This window comes from Orycteropus afer, unplaced genomic scaffold (genome assembly GCF_000298275.1).
Source record: "Orycteropus afer afer isolate SDZICR_OR568_19922 unplaced genomic scaffold, OryAfe1.0 scaffold00048, whole genome shotgun sequence".
Classification (NCBI taxonomy): domain Eukaryota; kingdom Metazoa; phylum Chordata; class Mammalia; order Tubulidentata; family Orycteropodidae; genus Orycteropus; species Orycteropus afer.
The window spans coordinates 235,599-257,458 of NW_006921635.1; the positions used below are offsets into that span (position 1 = coordinate 235,599).

General features: G+C 44.4%; 1 protein-coding gene across 1 annotated transcript in view; it reads right to left on the minus strand.

Annotated features, from left to right (window-relative positions):
* Window positions 1-2,079: 2,079 nt before the first annotated feature.
* TMEM132B (transmembrane protein 132B) overlaps window positions 2,080-21,860 on the minus strand; it is a 192,053-nt gene continuing 172,272 nt past the window's right edge. Inside the window, exons 6-9 of the mRNA XM_007938234.2 lie at window positions 8,265-8,470; window positions 5,849-6,119; window positions 4,100-4,291; window positions 2,080-3,228 (exon numbers count right to left, since the gene is read on the minus strand). Coding sequence (XP_007936425.1) covers window positions 2,080-3,228; window positions 4,100-4,291; window positions 5,849-6,119; window positions 8,265-8,470 — 1,818 coding nt within the window. The remainder of the gene's footprint in view (window positions 3,229-4,099; window positions 4,292-5,848; window positions 6,120-8,264; window positions 8,471-21,860) is intronic.

The following is a 21,860-nucleotide window of genomic DNA, read 5'->3' on the forward strand; positions in this document are numbered from 1 at the left end:
GCATGTGACAGCCCTGTAGCCCCACGCACTTGGATTAGGCTACATCTCACCAAACCCTCTGAAAAGCAGTGGGCTACCCTTGGCCACCTGAGGAGCTCTTCCTACAAGGTGCTGGTCATCCCTCTGCAAATTCATTTGGCAGCCATTGCCTTGGGTCTCTTGGTTTCACTCTCTGCACACAAGGAAAGATCTCGAAACTTTAGCAGCTTTAGTTCCTACTCCCCATTTTCACAGCTGCTGGGCTCTCTGAATACCTGCCCCTAGAGGTCAGGACCCCTTCAGCTGTACTGTTGACAAACACAGTGGGGTCCTATGGGCAGGAGGTGCACAGAGGAAGAGCTTTGGGACTGCCAATGCACTGGGACCCCAGAGGGGCTGGGCTGTGGTGCCCCATTCACAGGAGGCAAGAATGTCTTAACGGAACAGCTTCTGACTAGCTTCTCAGTAGTCATAGGAGGCTATGAACCTGCTTTCCAGCACCTCCTGCAGATCCTTCCTACTCTTAATTCTTAAAATCCTATTTCGTAGAGATGCAAATGGCCCCACAAACTCACCTTGAGCCATTTGGGTCCACCGCTTGTTTTCCTAGCTGCCCCATCTTAATAAATAAAACTGCTGTCACATTTCCTGATCTGCAACTCTTGCTTTGCTTGAGGTCGTTCATGCTGTTCTCTAAATAACACTTTCTCTTTAAAAATTATACAGGGGTGCTGATTTTTGATTCCTTCCCCCACCCCTTCTCGCCACTTTGTTTCCCCAATCACATTTTTCGTAACAACTGCTTGTTGCTTTCTGGAACAGTTGTTTCTTTCCATGAATTTTCTTTTTTTTTTTTTTTTTGGAGAAACCCATTGCTTTCTCCCATCAGCGCACACCCTATGAAGGTTTATTTCAGCCAGAATCATGACTGAGGACTTTTTTTGGGAGGGGGCCATTGTACAGATGGATTTCTATATACTCTTAAATTGAAACATAATTCTACTTACTTTTTTAAATTTTTTTGTTCTGGTGAAATGGGAAGTATAACCTGTAGCTAGTTTCCTAGGCAACTGTCTCTCTCTGTGTCAAGTCTACTCTCAGCTTCAAGCTTGGATAATAAAGTGTACTACCCACAACGCCCGGGTACAAACTCAGCTCGTTTGAGGCTTTCTGCCTCAGAAATGGCCCTCCGGGAGTTCCCCACGAGCCTCCAACAAAAAGGGGATAAAAATAAAACTGTTTGTGATTCACCATTTTTCTCCAAAATTTTCAAGCTCCATGTAGAAAACTGTAAAGACATGGTCCTCTCTCGCAGCAGATGCATATTTTAGGTAAAACCCTTTGTCCAAGTCTCATACAAGAAAGTTCAACAAGGAAAAGACAGAATCACGGGGCGAGGATCAGCCTGGTAGCTACGTACCTGCACACAGAATGGTGGAAAACTGGAGAAAAACCGACATTGTGTACAGACACCCAGGAAGTAACATGACACGGCAAATCCCAGTGAACGGAACTCAGGAAAATCAAACAGATCTCAAAGGAAACAGTGACATTTCTTCTCTTCATGTTTCAAAAAGAATACCATAGGTCAAAGGAACCAGGTGCAGGCGCAAATGTATATAAAAATAACGAGCAGTGCTCATAAGAAATAAGGAGCTACATTCAGTTACCTTTCACAAAGGTCAAATCTCAGGCCAAGGGCAAGGAAGGTCCACTGTGCTTTAAACGGTGTAGGAATAGAAAAATCGACACCCAAATCTTTCCTCATTCCAAACGGCTGTTCATCACGAGACGACCAACAATGTCTGTCTGTCTGTGGGGTCAGGCTTATTGTATTTGCACTGAGCTAGTACCAAGCAGGATGTAAAACAGGTGTCTTAGAATTTCCCCTGTACTTACATGTGGGCTGTTGTATGGCACTTTCCAACTTATCACCCAGATGTGTTAGCTCTCCTGACCTCCGTTACTTGCTCGGAAAGGGATCCCACCAGACCGCCACAAACTCAGTTTGGTTACCTCACCCCTATTGCTGATCAGCCTCACTGCTCCACCACTCAGAAAACAGAAGGCATAAGGTGAATACAAACATAAGAAAGGAGTTCACAACTGGTCTTGCAGCCTTTCCATGTAGTCTCTAAACTCCTGGGAGTCCCCCAGTCCCATGTCTTGGCAAACCCACTTAATGTTGTCATCACTGTCAAACAGGATGGAGTTGGTGTACGGGCCACCATCCTCCGGGAGAATGGTAGTGTAGGAAGTAAACTTGACTCTCTTCCTCTTTGGGCCCGAAGAACTGATAGCTTCGTTTTTCAGCTCTTTCTCATAGACATAGTCTGAAGGTCTGAGGAGTTGGCTGTGGAAAGTCTTCTGGGAGCTGCCATTCAGAAGGAAGTTCCTCTCCTCGAACTGCAGCCCCCTGTCTATCATGGTCGTGCACTCCTCCGACGGGAGTGTGATGTCAACGGGGTTCTCCAAAAGTTCCACTTCATTCCCAAGCCAGACCCAGTCGTGGGAATGGGGGATGTTGCCTTGCTCGCTCACAGCAAACCTTTTGTGCCTGTATTTCCAAGCAAATGCCACACAGTTGATTAAGAAGACCAAAATGGCCAGACAGAAGACACAGAGCAGGGCATACATGCCGATCTCCAGGTCGGTTAGCCCTCTGGAGGTCACTGTGAGGTCACTGGGATTGTTGGGTTCTGGGAACTTCCCTCGAGTGGGGAAGCTGGTGAAGGCGTCTGGACCACCGCTCTTGAGTAACTTCTTATCCTTTCCTCCCCTGGGAGACTGCGGGGTTGTGCTTTTGTTGGTACCCTCCTCTTGGCCAACAGACACGCCATGCTGGAACCACTCCTGAACTGCCCTCTCCTGGTTTCCTTCCCGCTCTATGGAATTGCTGAGGTGGTCTTTAAATTCCCGATTTATGCCCTCAATGTCATTGGTGCCTCCGTGGTGCTCATCAATATTTGCTTCAAATTTGACTTTAACGTTTCCTTTCCCCACGGCGAGAATACTCTTTCTCTTGGTCTTCTGACAAGGTTCACTTATCATCATTTCTAACTTAATCAAGGGTCCTTGCCCTTCACCCTCTGCAACTACAACTGGCCACTTGGACTGAAGGTTTGGTTGGACAGACACCACCATTTCATCCAAAGATGAGACAGTAACTGAAAAATCCTTGGGATCATAAATGTCAAAAGGTGTCACTGAACCATCACTGAATAAAATCCAAGAACTGACTATTGCTTCCTAAGAAAAATGAAACCAAAGCATTAAGTTATAATCAGGTTCCATCAAATTTACACACATAAATACATAAATATGATTTCCTAGATAATATTCTTTAAGTATACAGACAGGGAAAAAGGAAGTCTCATGCTTTATTCTCTTGAACGGTTTCTGACATGCCTTGAAGCAGCATCAATAAAACTCATGGCCCCACTGGCATGAGGAACAAATAATATGCTTTAATGAATGCATTGAGGTATATATTAATTTATTCTATGCCATAAAACAGAATTTCACTTTGGCCCTTCCAAAAACAGTTGAAAGACCAGGCAATTTATCTGAATCAATTCCCAGTACAACTGATCAGGCTACTGTTCAAGATAAGATCACTTTGAACACTCTTTATTAAGAAGCTCTAATGAATCAAAACATGGTGGAAGCACTTGGAGAAGATGCATGTATCTATAAAATGAGTTGATGGAGGAGAGTTTTAGAGCTGACAACAGTTGCAGCAAACAGTTTTGGTGCCTATTAACCCTGCTTGTTCAAGTAAGTAAGATGGAATTTCCAGGTCTCAAAAGCCACCTGGTTTGGTAAAAGTGGATACATGTGACCATCCTCTGGTCATGGTCTAGCAGCATGCCTGGCAAACAGAAGCCCACTGGAGAGCAAACGGCCTCTGGATATGTGATCTGCCCAAATATAAGTGGAAACTTTACTCCAGACACTGAGCACTTTTCTCAGACAAGGCAGACTGGACAAGAAGCAGGAAGAAGCTTCAAGAACCACCAGGCCCAGATGCAATCTCTCCTGATCTCCTTTGCTGGACATGATAACTGAGAGAGAAGGCATCTCAGGTACCCACAGACACAAGCGACCCTGGGAATCTCACCTGCCGTGGGGCTTGAAGGACATCCTGGGCAGCCACTGTTGAGACGATGGCTCTCCTGTCTGCCCTGTGAGGCTGTAGGGAGAGGGACAAGCCAGCCACCAGCTGTATGCCTAGGTCTGCAATGGTGACACGGTCATCTAGGACGATAACTGTCTTCTCCGCCAGGATGGAGTCAGAGAGAGGCGAGAGGACCTTCAAAGATAAGGAGAATACTCGTGTCTCTGTTCCACGTAACCATTTTAAACTCCTTAACCGATGTTTCCACCAAAGCGTTCTCTAATTCTCTGCTAAAGGAATGCACTTACAGAACGGTTCAGACATGTGCTGAGCCACTGTTCATTCAATCACAAGGGCCAATCGAATGAGGAATTTTACAAAGATCACCCTGGTCATTTTCTTTCCTTTGATTCATACGCTATTATTAGCAGTGTATTTTCTGATTTAATTTAGGGACAACAATGAAATGCTGTTCATCTTGGCCCTGAGCACTCAAGCAGTAATGTTTTCTCAACAGCTCATATTTATGCTCCAGAAACAGCCAACTTGAGGAAAAGTGTTTAAAGGAATGGTGCTCCGTTACCTCCTGCTACTCACACCCTTTCCCATGGGCAGTGAGATGTTCATTACGGGCCAGTATCGGTCATCATGGGGGCTGTTTGCCATCAATGGATACACCAGTTTAACAGAGTGGGAAAGACAAGCTGAATGTGCTATCAAGCCATCCTTCCTAACTAACCTAATTTGCAGCCAGAGGTGACTAACACCTGGAGAGGAACATGCGTAGGCAAAATTTCTAGAATGTCACCTCCCAGAGATGCCCCAGAACCAAATGAGAACCATTGCCATTGAGCTGATTCTGCCTCATAGCAGCCCTCTAGGGCAGGATTAAATTGCCCCATAGGGTTTCCAAGGGTATACATTTTACAGAAGCAGACTGGCACATCTTGCTCCTGTGGAGTGAGCTGGTGGGTTTGAACTGCTGACTTTTTAGTTAGCAGCTCAGGACTTAACCACTATGCCATACAGATGCACACACACACAAAACCCAAACCCACTGCCATCAAGTCAATTCTGACTCATAGTGACCTCTATTGGGTTTCCAAGGTGGTAAATCTTTATGGAAGTAGATTGTCCAGTCTTGCTTCCACAGAGTGGAACCACCAAACTATACCACAAGGGCTCCTTAAAGATGCCCCAGAACGTGCAAATCAATGAGAAATCACTCCCCCGATTACGGTATGTTCTGTGGTGGCACAGCTGCCCTTAACTTAAGGTAATTAGCTTTGATTATTCAGATGGGCCCAATGTAGTGACATGAGCATCAAAAGCAGAGCACTTTCTCTAACTGGTGGCAGAGGGGGGTCTTGATGAGAAGGATGTGATAATTCAGTTTAAACATGAGGATGGAGGGGCCACATCAGAAGGAATGTGGGTGGCCTCTAGGAGCACAGAGTGCACCCTAGCTAAAAGCCAGTAAAGAAATGGAGACCTCAGTCTTTCAGACGTAGGAAACTGAATTTTGCCAGCAGCCTGAATGAGCTTGGAAGCAAAGTCTTCCCCAAAGCCCACATATAGGAGCCCAAGTGGGCCCCACACATGCACACATAGGCACCCACACTCATACATACACACACATGCAAACATAAACATGAATGTACACTCACACACAACTCTCCACAGAAACATTTGCCGGCATGCTCATGAACACAAGTTAGTTAGGGCAAGTGGCAAGCAGTGGGTGGACTCTACCTGCACAGTGGTTATTCCTGGCTCCCGACCCACCAGGGTCCTGCCATCCTGCAACTTTGCGATTTTCGGCTCCTCCACCTTCATGACATTGGTCACCAGCTCCGTGATGTCAAACTGCCAGTCGGGGCCCAGCATGTAGGTCAGCTGACCCATCTCAGGAGACTCGGCTACAAACTGGGTCAGGACCCGGACCGTGGCGTGCTGGTACTGGAGAGAGCACCCTCTGCCTCTCTTCTCCTCGTCTTCCTCATCCTCACTCTCCCGGGTGGGTCTGGAGCACAAGCAAACAGAACACAGTGAGCATCACTGCTGTTAACAGTCACGAAGCCAGTTCTTCAGATGTGATGCGACTCTGGGATGGCACTCAGTTTAGCTTTTTGGTTGTAGTTTTTTAGTAGTTGTTCAAGGTATTACAACACACAGCATCACTCATCACAGCGTACTGATGTCAATGTCGCACCGCCGAGAGTGAGATGCCAGTGCCTCATTTCCATTTATGTCCCTTTGTACTTTTGTTGAAAATATAATTGTTTTAAGTATTTCCCCTGTATACTTTAAGAACTACATCAGATGATGCTATCATGTTTGCTTCAACCATCACATACTGTTTTGGAAATTAGTGAGAAGAATTCATTACATTAATCTCTACTTTACTTTTCAATTACCCTCGTTTCATTTCTAAAGTTCTAAATCTGCACTTGTACTCATTTGCTGTCTGTTACAGAACTTCCGTAGGGGTTCCTTTTAAGGGTGGGTCTGCCGGAAACATATTTTCTTATTTGTTCTTCATCTAAGAATATCTTTATTCCCCCTTCATTCCTAAAAAATACTTTCACCAGATACCGAATTTGCAATGGACAGTTCTCTTCTTTCAGCCCTTGAAAAATATGGTACCATTTCCTTCTGGCCTCCATAGTTTCAGGTGAGAAATTCAATGTCATTCAAAGGGATATTTTCTATAAGTCTATCATAATGTAATGCCACTTTTTGTCCTTAGTAAATTTCTTTGCTCTTACATCTAATTTACCTGATATGTCATTTCTTCGGATGCCTTTAAGGTTTTTTAAATTTACTTTTAGTTTTCAGAAGTTTGTCTCTTGATATGGATTTTTTTTAAGTGTCCTTTTTTGTATTTCCTCAACTTCTTGGATGTGTGTTGTTGTTGTTGTTATGTGCCATCGGGTTGGACCCGACTCATAGCGACCCCTCCTTGAGTTTCCAAGGTGGAAACTATGGAAGTAGATTGCCCAATCTTCCTTCTGAGGAGTGGCTGGTGGGTTTGAACTGCCAGCCTTCTGGTTAGCAGTCAAGTGCCTTAGACACTATCTTTCATCAAATTTGGGACACTTTCATTAATCATTTCTTCAAATACTTTTCCAACCCTACACTCTTTCTACCTTTCTACCTGCTGGAAAAAACTCTCTGCTTTTAAACTGTTCAGAGATGGGTTACAGCCACCTGGATAATCTCCATTTCTTAAAACTGAATGACTTGGGATTTTATTTATATCTGCAAAATCTTTCCATGGCAGTATCAGGTTGGTTTTTGACTGGATAACCAGAGATGATAATCTTGGAGAGCCTTCTTTATAATTCTGACTACAATATGTGTTATTCATTGAATTTTGGGGATAGCTCTACCCAGTAATATTTATCATCCCCAATTTGTAGATGAAGAAACTGAGGAATAGAGAGGTTAAGTAATTTGTCCATGGTCACTTAACCATCAGTGGCAAAACCTAGGCTAAAGGTACAAAAAAGAAAAAGAAAAAGCCACTGCCATCAAGTTGATTCCCATTCATTGCAACCCACAGGACATAGAACTGCCCCAGAGAGACAGCAAGGCTATCAATCTTTATGGAGGCAGACTGCTTCATCTTTCTACCATGTAGTGGCTGGTGGGTTCAAAGCACTGACCTTTCTGTTAGCAGCCAGATGCTTCAACCGCTATGCCACCAGAGCTTCATAGGTTAAAGACAGGGTAGCTTTGTTGCAGAGTCTACATTCTTAACCATTTCACTCCACTTCATGGATATTAGCTGACATTCACAGGCAGGGGAAGTGAGAATGATGTAGGAACGAGCAGTAGGGAAATGGGAAATGAAAAATAATTGCACCCTAAATTCCAGGCCTTTATAAGGTGTGCTTCTGTATTATTTAATCTAATAACTACCCTATGAGGTGGGTACTGTTAGTATCTCCATAATGACTGTCTCATGTCAAAGCACGAGTCAGTAGCAGGGTCAGATCCACCTGAACCCCAAGAGCAGACCATCATCACCCTCAGTGGATGTTGCTCCATCAGGCCCTGGGATGCTGAGAATCAGTGCTACCACCATTACACAAAGATCTGGGCCCCCGTAACATCCGATCCACAGTCCTCTCCCTGAGAGCCACTCTCACCCTCGACACCTCACCTTCTGTTGGGGGCCACTGGGATCCTCCAGCCCTTGATCTGGCTCAGTTCCGTGTCTGAGATCTCAATCTGCAGAGGGAGTCTGGGCACCCATACGGTGACTTCTAACTGGGAGGTGAAGTGCTGGTGGGTGAAGTTCACAATCGTGTCCACTCTGCTCTTCATCTCCTTCCCATTCACAAAAATGGAATCACAGTTGTTGGAAACCTTGGGGGAGAGGTGGAATCTGGAGATGCATCAGCAGGAAAAACACCAGCAGCAAACCCACAGCAACGAGTTCATGAACTGCAACAGCCCTGATTTATTAGACTCTGAGACAACCAGAACAACATGGCTTACACAGAAGGTAATTTGTAGGCACTAATTAGTGGCAAATACTGATAAATGGACTCCAGGAAAGCCATTCTGTATTACAAAATACTGACAAGTAAAACCATAAACATAATTTAATGAAGTTACATAACCTCTGTTGCCTTCTTTGTGTGGTTTTTTTTTTCCTTTAGCTTACCTTTTTTTTATGTACTCATCTTTCCACTAATCAAACCCCAGGTGCATCATAGTTCACTCTTGCACCGCATTTGAAGATGCATAAAAGGTGGCCATATGTTACCAAACAATCATTTTATTCTAGATATAAAGAGGATCCTTTCTGAGAAATCAAGAGAGCTGTGTAGTAGATTAAAATCTTGGTGGATAAAATGCTCATGAAATGCACTGGAAACGTGGTGTAATCATTTTTGCCCCATTAAACTACAGTTTTGCAGAAGCGAGGTGAGGACAGAGCACTTAATTATGGTCTTCTGCATCAGCAACTGGGCTGCACACATTAGTAGGGGAAGCGTTGGGCAGTTGGAGCCCCCATCTCACTCCACGCCTTCTCAATAAGCAAACCAGGCATTAATGATTTCCTCCAGTGGACCATCAGGAGAATGTCACACGTATGTCTGGGTCGAAAGAGGAAGGAGAGCACAAGGACCATGTCACATGCAGAGGACACAAAGTGTCACGTCCAGCGTGCCCACCTCCAGTGTGAGATGGGGGACACCATGGCCTGTGTCCCCTGTTAAAGCAAGGAGACTTTTCCAAGAAGCCTCCAGAGGACTCCTCACACCTCATTGGCCAGAAGCATGTCACATGGTGAGGGAAATGGGATGCAATGATGGGCCTGGTGAGGGGAACCCACTTTAAAGAAAAACAAACAAACAAAAAATACATTATATATCTCTTAGGGCAAAGCAGTCAAACAATAGACAACAGACAGAATTGACAAGATCTCTCACCTTCTTACATTTTTTCCACACAGGCTATGTCACCGTTACTGAAGATGGACAAAGCCCTAAGCCTACATGTCCTCTGAAGGAATTCAGTGTCCCTGAAAGGCCTTTTACTGCTTATGTACAGAAAGAGTGGCAAGATTTCCAAATCTAGGTGTTGGTTCTGATGGTGGGATGAATGTGACTCACACTGGTATTAGGTGGGAAGGGAGGGAACACTGTTAGATAGGTAAAGATAAGTATTGATTTGGGTGAAGAGAAGGGCAATGTACCAAATGTGAGTGATCAACATGGTGGCATTAAGGAAGAGGAAGATATAGAGAGGTACATGGGAGGTGCAGACAACAAAGATGAACCTCTTTGCACATACAGTACTGCATTATCAGTGAAGGCAAGCACGGGTATATGGGTGGATAGATGGGTGGACAGGCTGAACTATTAGGTCTGTCTATGTGGTAGGAAGTGTACCCAAGACCATGTATAGGATTGGTAGACAATGGTTCTACAAATGTATTTGCATATTCTGTAAGAATTCCCAGGTGTATGCTAGAGTTGACAAGGGACAAAATTATAGTTACTTCTTGGTCACAGCCAGCTACCCAGAGGGAGCGAGTAGTTGAACTGGTGGGCTCAGGACCAAGTCACAGGGGCCATCAAGCTCAATTGGGATAACATACTAGATCAAACATTGTTCCACCTCCTACTTTGGTGAATAGGGACTGGGATCTTAAAAGCTTGCAAGCAGCCATCTAGATGCAATGATGGGTCTTTCCTTGTCTGGAGCAAAGAAGAATGAAGAAAATCAAGGATTCATAGAAACAATTAGTCCTAGTGACTGGTACACCACGCGATCCACAGCCTATACAATTATAAGACCAGAAGAACTAGATGGTGCCTGGCTACCACTGTCAACCACTTGGAGGTGGATCTATGTAGGAGATCCTGGATAGACACAGAAAACAATGTGGAACAGAACTCAAAATCATTTGGAAAAAAAAGGGGGAGGGATATCAGGTTGCTGATCTGATAGAGCCTGGTGGAACCCCTGAGACTATGGCCGCTAGCTGCCCTTCAGGTCTGGAATTGAACCCACACCTGTGGCTTCCAGAAAAACAAAAGACAGGCATGAGTTGAACATTTACCTGAGGTATACTCCTTGGAGAGAACAATCATGGGAGAAAGAAGGGCTGTTTATGCACAGGGAGACAGCTCAGGGGGCAGGAGTGCATAGAGGGATGGAAACAAGGAAGAGGTAACTATCAGGAGGAAGTGGGAGGGGAGCTGTTGCATTGGGGTAAATTGTAGTCAATGTCATGAGACAAAGTGTATGTGAACTGCTGTATGGAAAGTGAATTTGCTCTGTAAACTTTCACCCAAATCACAATAAAAATGAAAAAAAAAAAAAGGAAAAGGGAACAGATCACTGGTGTGGACAAATCTTGATAAACATTGCGTTAGAGATGTATGGTTGATAGGTTTATGGGGGTACATTATGTTGTTCTCCATACTATATGTTTGAAATATTTATAATAAAATTATTTTCAAGACTAAAACAAAAAAATGTGGCTATCAGGTGAGATTGGGGTATGTAGGAGTAGGCAGGGAGGAACCAGAACTTTGCACAAATGTAGGGCAGCAGGGGTCTGCACTGCGGGCAAGAACTGGCAGGAAGTGGCAATCATCGGAACCCAGGAGAAGGTGTGGCTGGAACTCGCTATGCGTCCACTGCAGCGTTCTCATTGGAACCTTTCTCTTGAGGCAGGTGTGCACCCCACAGGGGGAGCAGGCATGAGTCTAGGGGTGTTCAGGGACTTGACTGGGCCTCACAGCAAGTGTAGAGTTCAGAGCCCATGCGGACAGCACAGAGACCACTGCGCTTCCTTCCCCCATCTCCACCATGTTCTCCTTCCTCACAGAACTTTCCAGTCTGGGTGCTGAAGGAGACCCTGAGCTGCCCCATCTGTGCCTGGATTGTAGGGGTGCAGCCCAGAGAGGACAAGTCCTCACCTTAGAAGCACAGAGCTGTGATGTTACAGGACCCAGAGGACACAAAGCAAATCACAGAGTCCCAGCTGAGTGGAGGAGACAGACTTGAACACAAACCGTTACAATATACAGTGATTAACAGGACAAGAAGCACATATGGGGGCCAGGCTTCACCGCTGAGTTTGTCAGGCCAGACTGACTCCCAAAGGGAGTCTTGATTCCCAATGCCTGGAACATCCTTTTCCCAACAGGGCTCCCCGACATCCCCTCCATCTGGCCTCCACTTCCCATTCGAAGCTGCCCCATGCCCCCACTTGCTGGGTCATCTCTAGAGAAAATAAGAAACTCTAAGCCTTTGTTCCCAGGGGAAGAAGCCCAAATCACAGTCAACACAGTTTGATTCTGTATTTGTAGAGAAGTGCGACCAAATCCTGCTCCTTATCAAGAACACATCAGCAAACCGGGCACAGATGAGGACGCGGGGCAAAGTTCAGCACATGTTTTTTGTGGGACGTTGTCACTTTAGCATTTCATCCCTTGACTCGGGAGATTACAGAAGGGCCAACACACTCTTTAGCTTAGGAGAAGATCCAGGCACTTGGCCTTCCTCGAGCGCAGCCCCAGGAAGGATTAGAAACGGCTTATCTGATGAAAGCCCAGCATATGGTGCCGCCCTGCTCCCTGCAGCAGCTCTAACCAGGAACATTGAACCTGCTGGAGAGAAGTCTGTTAAATGAGGCGCGGCCGGCCTGGACGCTGCAGCCACCAGCGTAGGACCTGAAGGCTCACATATAAATGAGTAACATAAAAGAAAAGCATTTTGGTAGGATAAGCATATTCTCAGAGGAAGGAGAGAGAAAGAGAGGTCTGGCGGCACCGTGATGAAGCACTTGGCTGCTAACTGAAAGCTCAGCAGTTCAAAGCACACAGCGGCTCTCCAGGAGAAAGATGTGACAGTCTGCTTCCATAAAGATTGCAGCCTTGGAAACCCTAGGGGGCAGTTCTGCTCTGTCCTGTAGGATTGCTGAGTCGGAGTCGACTTGACAGCAACAGGTTTTTCTTGATATTCGTATTTCTAAAGTACGGTGCTGGCCAGACAGAAAAGGCCATGGGCTGTATTTTTCCTAGGGCCCGTCACCTGATGACTCTGCCCAGGGCAGCCTGGTGGCTATGATATGATGTCAGTTGAAGCACCAGGAGTGTGGTCCATCACCTCACCACCATCATCACCATCAGTGGTTTGGTTTTTTTATCCCCCTCCAATATATTTGACTTTGAGCTACCTACCTGCACTTCATTAGCATCATGCGCCAATCCTCTTTGAAAACATTTGTTGACTCTCCACAAACTCCACTAGAAACAGGAAATAGGTTCATCTGACTTGCCAGTGCTAATCAGTTCACAGTGGCTGTTCAGGGAGCACTGCCTTGAGAAGGCATTTGGGCTCCAGGAGGAAGGAGTGCAGGCATTGATTGGTGATGCCTACCATGGGCACAAGCTGAGGTGTGGTGGCATGCACATCTTGTCTCCGCCATCCTGGCTCATAAATTCAGTCAAAATTCTTTAGCAGAGCTTGGAATGTCTTCAAATCCCAATCTCCTTCACTAGCCTCATCCATTGTCCCTGCTCTGACTGAAAATGCATGGTGGGTCAAGCTGACACATCACACACGTAATTTATAAATCTCAAATGAAGAGGCCACGAAGATACCCATCTTATGGATGACCAAACAGAAGTGTCAGAAACACAGCATCTCCTACTCATCCAACATCAGCACCATAAGTCAGAAGAAGACTCTGATGCACACTTCTCGTCCCTACACACCAGCTGGTACCTCCCTGTGTGGAGGTACTCGTTTGGAAATGCATGGCCACCTGCCACAGCCACGCTTTCTGCTCACAGAGAAGTCACTCACCTAGCTTATCCCTGTCTTGCAGCAAAGCACAACAATGTGAAATCACGATGTATATTTTTCAACATATGCACACCCTGTCTGGAAGGCCCTGGGCATGCTACAAAGGACAGCAATGCCCAATTAAATGCCACAGCAGGGGGTTAAGCACCTTCAAAGGCCCAGAACTTCCTGCAGAACAGATGTAGAGCAGACTCAGAGCTTCGTCAAGAAGCTGGGTGCTGCCTGGATCTCATGCATGGGGATTCGGTGTGCCGGCCTGACTGCTACTCCCTTTACTCAGCAGGCCCAGACCTGACCTTCCAAAAGTGTCAAAGACTCACCCAGGACCCCCAGACACTCACTTTTGCAAGGATGACCTCAGCCCAGTTCTCCAATCCCACCAAATCCCTAAGTCAGCCTGTGAAACTTTCTTAATGCCCCACATGAAACTCACAACACGCAGATCTCAAAAGTTACCATACAGTAAGAGAAACACCCAACTCTGGTCAACTCGACCCTCTTCAGAGCACTTTCATACACAGTCTGTTGGGGGTTCCTACACCCCAGTAACTGCACAGTGCCTCTGAGAGTTCTGCCACATCCACATACCACCTTTTTAAAGAACTGACACCAAGTTAACACCCTCTTTTTCATTAGCCTCATGTTAAAAATCACTCATTGATGAAAATAAAGTGCATGCTTTGCTTTATATGCTAGTTTTATATTTGACATAGGAAAACACACACATGCTTATTCCAAAATTGGAATCTCTGCAGGCAAAGGACCACTGTACCCTCCCACTGGGCCCTCCACAGCCCTTTGATGTGAAAAAGAAGGGCACAGTGTGGCCTCACTGTGCAGTGCTCACCCTGCAGTGCACGAGGAATGAGCTTCCACAGTTTGGGACTGCTTGGAGCCCACTCCATCGTCGTCTTGGCAACAAGCAGCTGCCATCACTCTAGATCCACCCAGAAGCTGACTCAAGTGGGCCTTGACTGGCCAATCAGCACACCCCATTCTCCTGACCACAATGATTGGCTCTGGGATAGTTAGGTAATCTGCTGCAGGCCAATGACAGGGAGGAGAAGTTGGCTGAAGACTCTCAGGAAGGAAAGTCACCCCTCCAGAGCTGGCTGAAGGGAGGCTGCTCCCTGTGGCCCATGGTGATGTGGACAGAGGCCCAGGTTGCTGCTGCCTTTTGGTCCACCTTCAGAAAGCTGTTTGAGGAGGTGGCAGAGAACCACAGAGAAGCCCACTTCCAGTGGGGAGACGGAAAGGGTGAGAGATCAGACAACATAGGTTAGGCCCCTAGATCCAAACATGCATGATGACTACAATACTAATCATCATCATCATCATCACCATCATCACCACCATCATCATCACCATCATCATCATCACCATCACCATCACCATCATCACAATCACTACCATCATCATCACAATCACCATCACCATCATCACCATCATCATCATTATCACCATCATCATCACCATCACCATCATCATCGTCACCATCATCACTATCATCATTATCACCATCATCATTATCATCACCATCATCATCGTCACCATCATCACCATCATCATCGTCACCATCATCACTATCATCATCATGATCACCATCATCATGATCACCATCATCATCACCATCATCACTATCATCATCACCATCATTACCATCATCATCATCTTTCCCTGTTGAATGAGCTAGAACAATTAGAAAAAAGTCAATCCTTCCCCTGCTAATTTTACTTGAACTCCTGTCATCTACAACAAAGAGTCTTCATTTCTTCCCTTTGCTCGTATTTTAACTCCTGAAGAACTGTGTTTTTCCATTGACCAAGTCCTAATAATTACGACTTTAGAGGAATTGTGTAGATATTGTCTATATGGTGGATTCTAAAGTGGGCACAACCTCTCTGAGATCATCAGCCCTGCCACCCCACCCACTTTCTTCCCTTTAACTGTATTTCAGCAAAGTAGATATGCTATGCCTTCTTCATTTGGATTGATTTCTTATCTCACCTCCTCAATGTTCAAATTCACTCTTTCACACATTTTATGTTTCCACCAAAATATCCTTTTTACCATCTCTTATTTCTAACACCAGCTTTTAAAATGTATCATACATAGATACTTGTGCCCATAGTTGAAGTTAATTCTTTATTTCCTTTATTATACCAAACCAAACCAAACTCACTGCTGTCAAGTCAAACTTGACTCATAGTGATCCTTCCTTGGGTTTCCGAGGCAGTATCACTACGGAAGTAGATTGCTCAACCTTCCTTCCGAGGAGTGGCTGGTGGGTTTGAACCGCCAGCCTTCTGGTTAGTAGTCAAGTACCTTAGGCACTACGCTACCAGAGCTCCTTTATTATACTTTCCCAATATTCAAAAATTTCCTTTCTCATCTTCTTCACTCAGCCTGCTGGGGTCTGAAACCTGGCACCATCACTAACCAACTAGAGGACCACTGGCCAAAGTCCTTAATCTCTTTGCCTCAGTTTCCTCACTATAAAATGGTAATCATAAGATTGTCTTGCTTAAAAAAATTACTTAGGATGTTGTTATTGTTGTTAGGTGCCATCAAGTCAGCTCCAACTCACAGCGACCCCATGTGCAACAGAATACAGCGACCCCGTGTGCAACAGAACGAAACCCTTCCCAGTCCTGCGCCATCCTCACAAGCCTTGCTACACCTGAGCCCATCATCTCAGCCACTGTGTCAATCCTTCTCTTCCCTTTTTTCTCTGACTTTACCAAGCATAATATCCTTCTCCAGGGAATGGTCCCTTCTGACAACATGACTAAAGTAGGTGACATAAAATCTGGCCATTCTCACTTCCAAGGAGCATTCATTCTGGCTGCACTTCTTCTGGGACAGACCTGTTCCTCTGGCAGTCCATGGTACTTTCAGCATTCTTTGCCAACACCATAACTCAAAAGCATCAACTCTTCTTCGGTCTTCCTTATTCATTGTCCAGCTTTCACATGCATATGAGGTGATTGAAAACACAATGGCTTGGATTAAGTGCATCTTAGTCTTCAAAGTGACATCTTTGCTTTTCAACACTTTAAAAAGGTCTTCTGCAGCAGATTTTCACAGTGCAATATGACATCTGATTTCTTGACCTCCGCCTCCATGGTTGTTGATCATAGTTCAAAGGAATATGAAATTTTTGACAACTTCAATCTTCTCTCCATTTATCGTGATGCTGCTTATTGGTCCTGCTGAGAGGGTTTTTGTTTTATGTTGAGGTGTTGGACTGCAGACTGTAGTCTTTAATCTGCATCAGTAAATGCTTCAAGTTATCTTCACTTTCAGCAAACAAGGTTGTGTCATCTGTATGCCGCAGGTTGTTAAAAAGTCTTCATCCAATCTTGATGCCATGTTCTTCATATAGTTCAGCTTCTTGGATTATTTGCTCAGCATACAGATTGAATAAGTATGGTGAAAAGATACAACCCTGATACACACCCTTCCTGATTTTAAACTATGCAATATCTCCTTGTTCTGTTCAAAGGACAGCCTCCTGATCCATGTATAGGCTCCTCATGAGCACAATTAAGTGTTCTAGAATTCCCATTTTTCTCAATGTTATCTGTAATTTGTTATGATCCACATAGTCAAATGCTTTTGCATGGTCAACAAAACATAAGTAAACATCTTTCTGGTATTCTTTGCCCTTGAATGGAGAGTAGCTAAAGCAAATGGAAGAAATGACAAGATAAAAGAGCTGAACAGAAGATTTCAGAGAGCAGCTAAAATCCATCTGATATCAACAATGATATCCCTCATTCCATGCCCTCTCCTGAATCCAACTTGCATTTCTGGAAGTTCCCTGTTAATATACTACTGCAACCATTTTTTAATTATCTTTAGCAAAATTTTACTTGCATGTAATATTAATGATATTGTTTGATAATTTCCACATTCTGTGGGACTACCTTTGTTCGGAATGGATACAAATGTGGATCTCTTCCAGTCAGTTGGCCAGGGAGCTGTCTTCCAAATTTCTTGGAATAGACAAGTGAGTGCCTCCAGCATGGCATCTGTTTGTTGAAACATCTCAATGGGTATTCTGTCAATTCCTGGAGCCTTGTTTTTCACCAATTCCTTCAGTGCAAGTTTGACTTCTTCCTTCAATACTATTGGTTCTTGATCATATGCCACCTCCTGAAATGGATGAACATCGACCACTTTTTGTACAGTGACTCTGTGTACTCTTTCCATCTTCTTGATGCTTCCTGCATCATTCAATATTTTGCCCATAGAATCTTTCAATATTGAAACGTGAGGCTTGAATTTTTTCTTCAGTTCTTTCAGCTTGAGAGATGCTGAGTGTGTTCTTTCTTTTTGCTTTTCTAACCTTAGGTCTTTGCACATTTCGTTATAATAATTGATTTTGTCTTCTCAAGATGCTCTTTGAAATCTTCTGTTCAGCTCTTTTATCTAGTCATTTCTTCCATTTAGTTTAGCTACTCTCCATTCAAGGGCAAGTTTCAGAGTCTCTTCTGACATCCATTTTGGTATTTTCTTCCTTTCCTGTCTTTTTAATGACTTTTTGCTTTCTTCATGGATGATGTTCTTGATGTCATTCCACATTCATTTATTTTTTGGTCATTGGTGTTCAATGAGTCATATCTATTCTTCAGATGGTCTCTAAATTCAGATGGGACATAATCAAGGTTATATATTGCCTCTTGTGGACTTGTTTTAAAGAGGTCTGGTGGTACAGGGCCTAAGACTAACCAGAAGGTTGGTGGTTTGAACCCACCAGCCACTCCACAGAAGGAAGACCAGGCAATCTACTTCTGTGAAAATTTACCACCTCCAAAACCCAATGGGGGTAGTTATGAGTTGGAATCAACTTGATGGCATTGGGTTTTTCAGACTTATTTCAATTGTCTTTGGTTTCAACTTGAACTTGGATATGAGCAGTTGATGGTCTGTTCCACAGTCAACTCCTAGCCTTATTTTGGTTGAAGATATTGAGTTTCTCCATCACCTCTTTCCACAGATACAGTTGATCTTATTTCTGTGTATTCCATCTGGTGAAGTCCACATGAATAGCTGTTGCTATGTTGTTGAAAAAAGTATTTGCAATGAATAAGTTGCTGGTCTTGCAAAATTCTATCATGCAATCTCCACCATCATTTCGGTCACCAAAGCCATATTTTCCAACTACCAATGATTCTTCTTTGTTTCTAACTTCTGCATTCCAATCACCAGTAATAGACAATATATCTTGATTTCATGTTTGGTCAATTTCCAACTTCAGAAGTTGGTAAAAATCTCCAATTTCCCCATCTTTGGCTTTAGTAGTTGGTGCATAAATTTGAATAATAGTAATATTAACTGGTCTTCCTTGTAGGTGTATGGACATTATCCTATCACTGACAGCACTGTACTTCAGGATATATCTTGAAACATTCTTTGTGATTGTTAATGCCACACCATTCCTCTTCAATTTGTCATTCTCTGCATAGTAGCTCATATGATTGTCTAATTCAAAATGTCCAAAACCAGTCCATTTCAGCTCACTAATGCCTAAGATATTGATCTTTATGCATTCCATTGCATTTTTGACAACTTCCAATTTTCCTAGATTCATACTTTGTGCATTCCACGTTACAATTATTAACGGATGTTTGCACCTGTTTCTTCCCATTTTGAGTCATGCTACATCAACAAATGGAGGTCCCAAAAGCTTTACTCCACCTACATCATTAAGGTCGGCTCTACTCTAAGGAGGCAGCTCTTCCCTAGTCATATTTTGAGTGTCTTCTGACTTGAGGGGCTCATCCTCGGGCACTATATTGGACTGTTTCAGGAATATTCATACAATTGTCCAGTAATATATCAGACAGTGTTTCACTGCTGTTTATAAGGTGTTCACTGGCCAATTCTTTGAGAAGTGGATGGCCCCTTCCTTCTTCCAAGTCTGTCTTAGTCTGGAAGCTCCACTGAAACCTGTTCACCATGGGTGACCCTGCTGGTATTTGAAATACTGGTGGCACAGCCTCCAGCCTCACAGCAACATGCAAGCCACCACAGTAGGACAAAATGACAGTCAAGTGGTGGACTCAGGACAGAGCTTAGCATAGGAAGACTCAATAACTATTAGCTACTATTTTGACCATGTGAGTTGGGACTCCTTACTTATAAAGCACACTGAAGAACCTCACTGAAGATTAAGAGGAGGGATTTTCCATTCTAATATACAGGATTCTGGGAAATCCACAGGCAGTTCTTGGCTGTAACAAATGCTTTGTGCTCAGCTACTAACCACAAGGTTGGCAGTTCAAACCCACCCTCTTGTACAATGGAACAAAGACCTGGTGATACATTTCCGTAAGATTACAGCCATTGAAAACCCTACGGAGCAATCAACCATGAGACATTAGAAGGGCAGCATTTGCATAGAGAGAAAGCTGGATAGGCAGGAATGCATAGAAAAGAAGGGCACAGGGAAGGGGTAGTCACGGGAGGAGATGGGAGGAGAGCCTTTTCTGGTTAGGGATGGTAATCGGGCCGTGAAACCAAATGTGCATGAGCTGTTGTGAGTAAAACAATCTTGTTTGTAAGTTTGCACCACATCACAATTAAAAAAAAAAAAAAAACACCCTATAGAGTAACTCTACTCTGACGTCACTGTGGATCAGAATCAACTCAATGGCAATGGGTCTGGGAAATCCACAGATTAGAATGTGATAGGGCCTCTCCAAGGGCTGCAACCAGGAAACAAGGCCACCAGACCTTTCTCTCTGCCTCTCAGCTTAGCTCCTTTCCATTTCCCTCTTGTTGCTGTGTGTAGTGGTTAGTTCTGACCCCCCCATGCTTGTGGCAGATCCAGTGCAGGGATGGTAAGCATTACAGCTGAAGCCACAATGGAAGAATAGCTCATTTCAAATCTTATCAGACTATGACTGGTTAACTGTCCAATCAGTTAGTCCCTGGGGATGGGCTAAATAGATCAACATGGCCCCCAGAAACCCATTCATGTGTTTGAGAAGAGGGGATGGGAAGCAATTCCCAGAAAAAGAAAAAAAAAAAAAAAGGAGGAAAAGAAAGCGAATTATCTGAGGCTGGGAAGATAGCCCGAAAGGTGTCTGCTGTGATGATATAATTAAGGAAACATGGTTTTCAAGCAGGCCGCCTTCTCAGCAATTGAACTGCTGCCTTATCCACAGAAATGTTAGCCATGACTCACTCATGCAGTATTTCCCCAGAGTCATGTAGTGGCCATTTAACTTCACTTTGTCCAAACTCTCCCTCTCTCGCTTGAGTTAATAACCATCTCTTCTCTTGCCTCATAGTTCTCTGCACAAGCTCTCTTCCACTGGGGGCTAAAGGGCATTTGATGGCTTCAGTCTCAGTGGCTCATCTCTCACTGAGCTTCTCACAGAACCCGGCTATACAACTAAGACCATAAATGACCTTGATTTTTGAGAGCAACACCTCCCTGTGAAGCACCAAGCCCTGCCGAGTTCTCCTGCCTGTTCACAGAAGACGTTTCTGGCAAAGTTCTTTCCTTTGGTAGGGAAGAGTTAGGCATACGGTACGCCAGACATTCCACCAGGCGTTTTCTTTTTTCGTTTTTGTTTGTTCTTGTTTTGCATCCCTTACAAGTATTTATTTCCTGAAATGTTCATCATCCCAAACAGACATTCTGTACCCATTAAGCAACAGCTCCCCACTCCCTCCTCCCCCAGCCCCTGCGACCACTGATCTACTTTTTGTCTGTATACATTTGCCCATTCTGAATATGTCATACAAGTTGGATCACACAGTTTTTGTACTTTTGTATCTTACCTTTTCTCACTCAGCATAATGTTTACAAGACTCATCCATGTTGTAGTGTGTGTCAGAAATTCATTTGTTCTGTGTAATACTTCATTTGGCTGTGTAATACTCCATTGTATGAATAGACTACATTTTGTTTATCCATTCTCTGTTGGGCGCTCTGCTAGCACAGTGCCTAAGGCATTTGACTGCTAACCAGAAGGCTGGTGGCGATGGTAGTGGGCTTTTTTTTTTTTTTTTTTAATTCATCTGCTGATGTGCACGTGGGTTGTTTCCACCTTTTGGCTATTATGAATAATGCTGAAAATGAACATTCATGTCCAAGAATCTGATTGCTTGCTTTCCTTCTTATGAGTGTATACCTAGGAGTGGAACTTCTAGGTCTTATAGTAGCCCCAGGGTTACAGGTGAGGAGAGACAACTCAGGGATGCTTGAAGTAGCAAGCGGGAAGAGCAGAAGAAAGGGGATTAAAAGCCAGGAAGCCAGAGAGAAGAGCAGTCAGCCGAAGGGATTAGGTGAGGAGAGGCAACTCAGGCCCGTCCAGAGTAGCAGGCCAGAAGAGCAGGAGAAAGGGGATAAAAGCCAGGAACCCGGACAGAAGAGCAGTCAGCCCCAGGGTTACAGGTGAGGAGA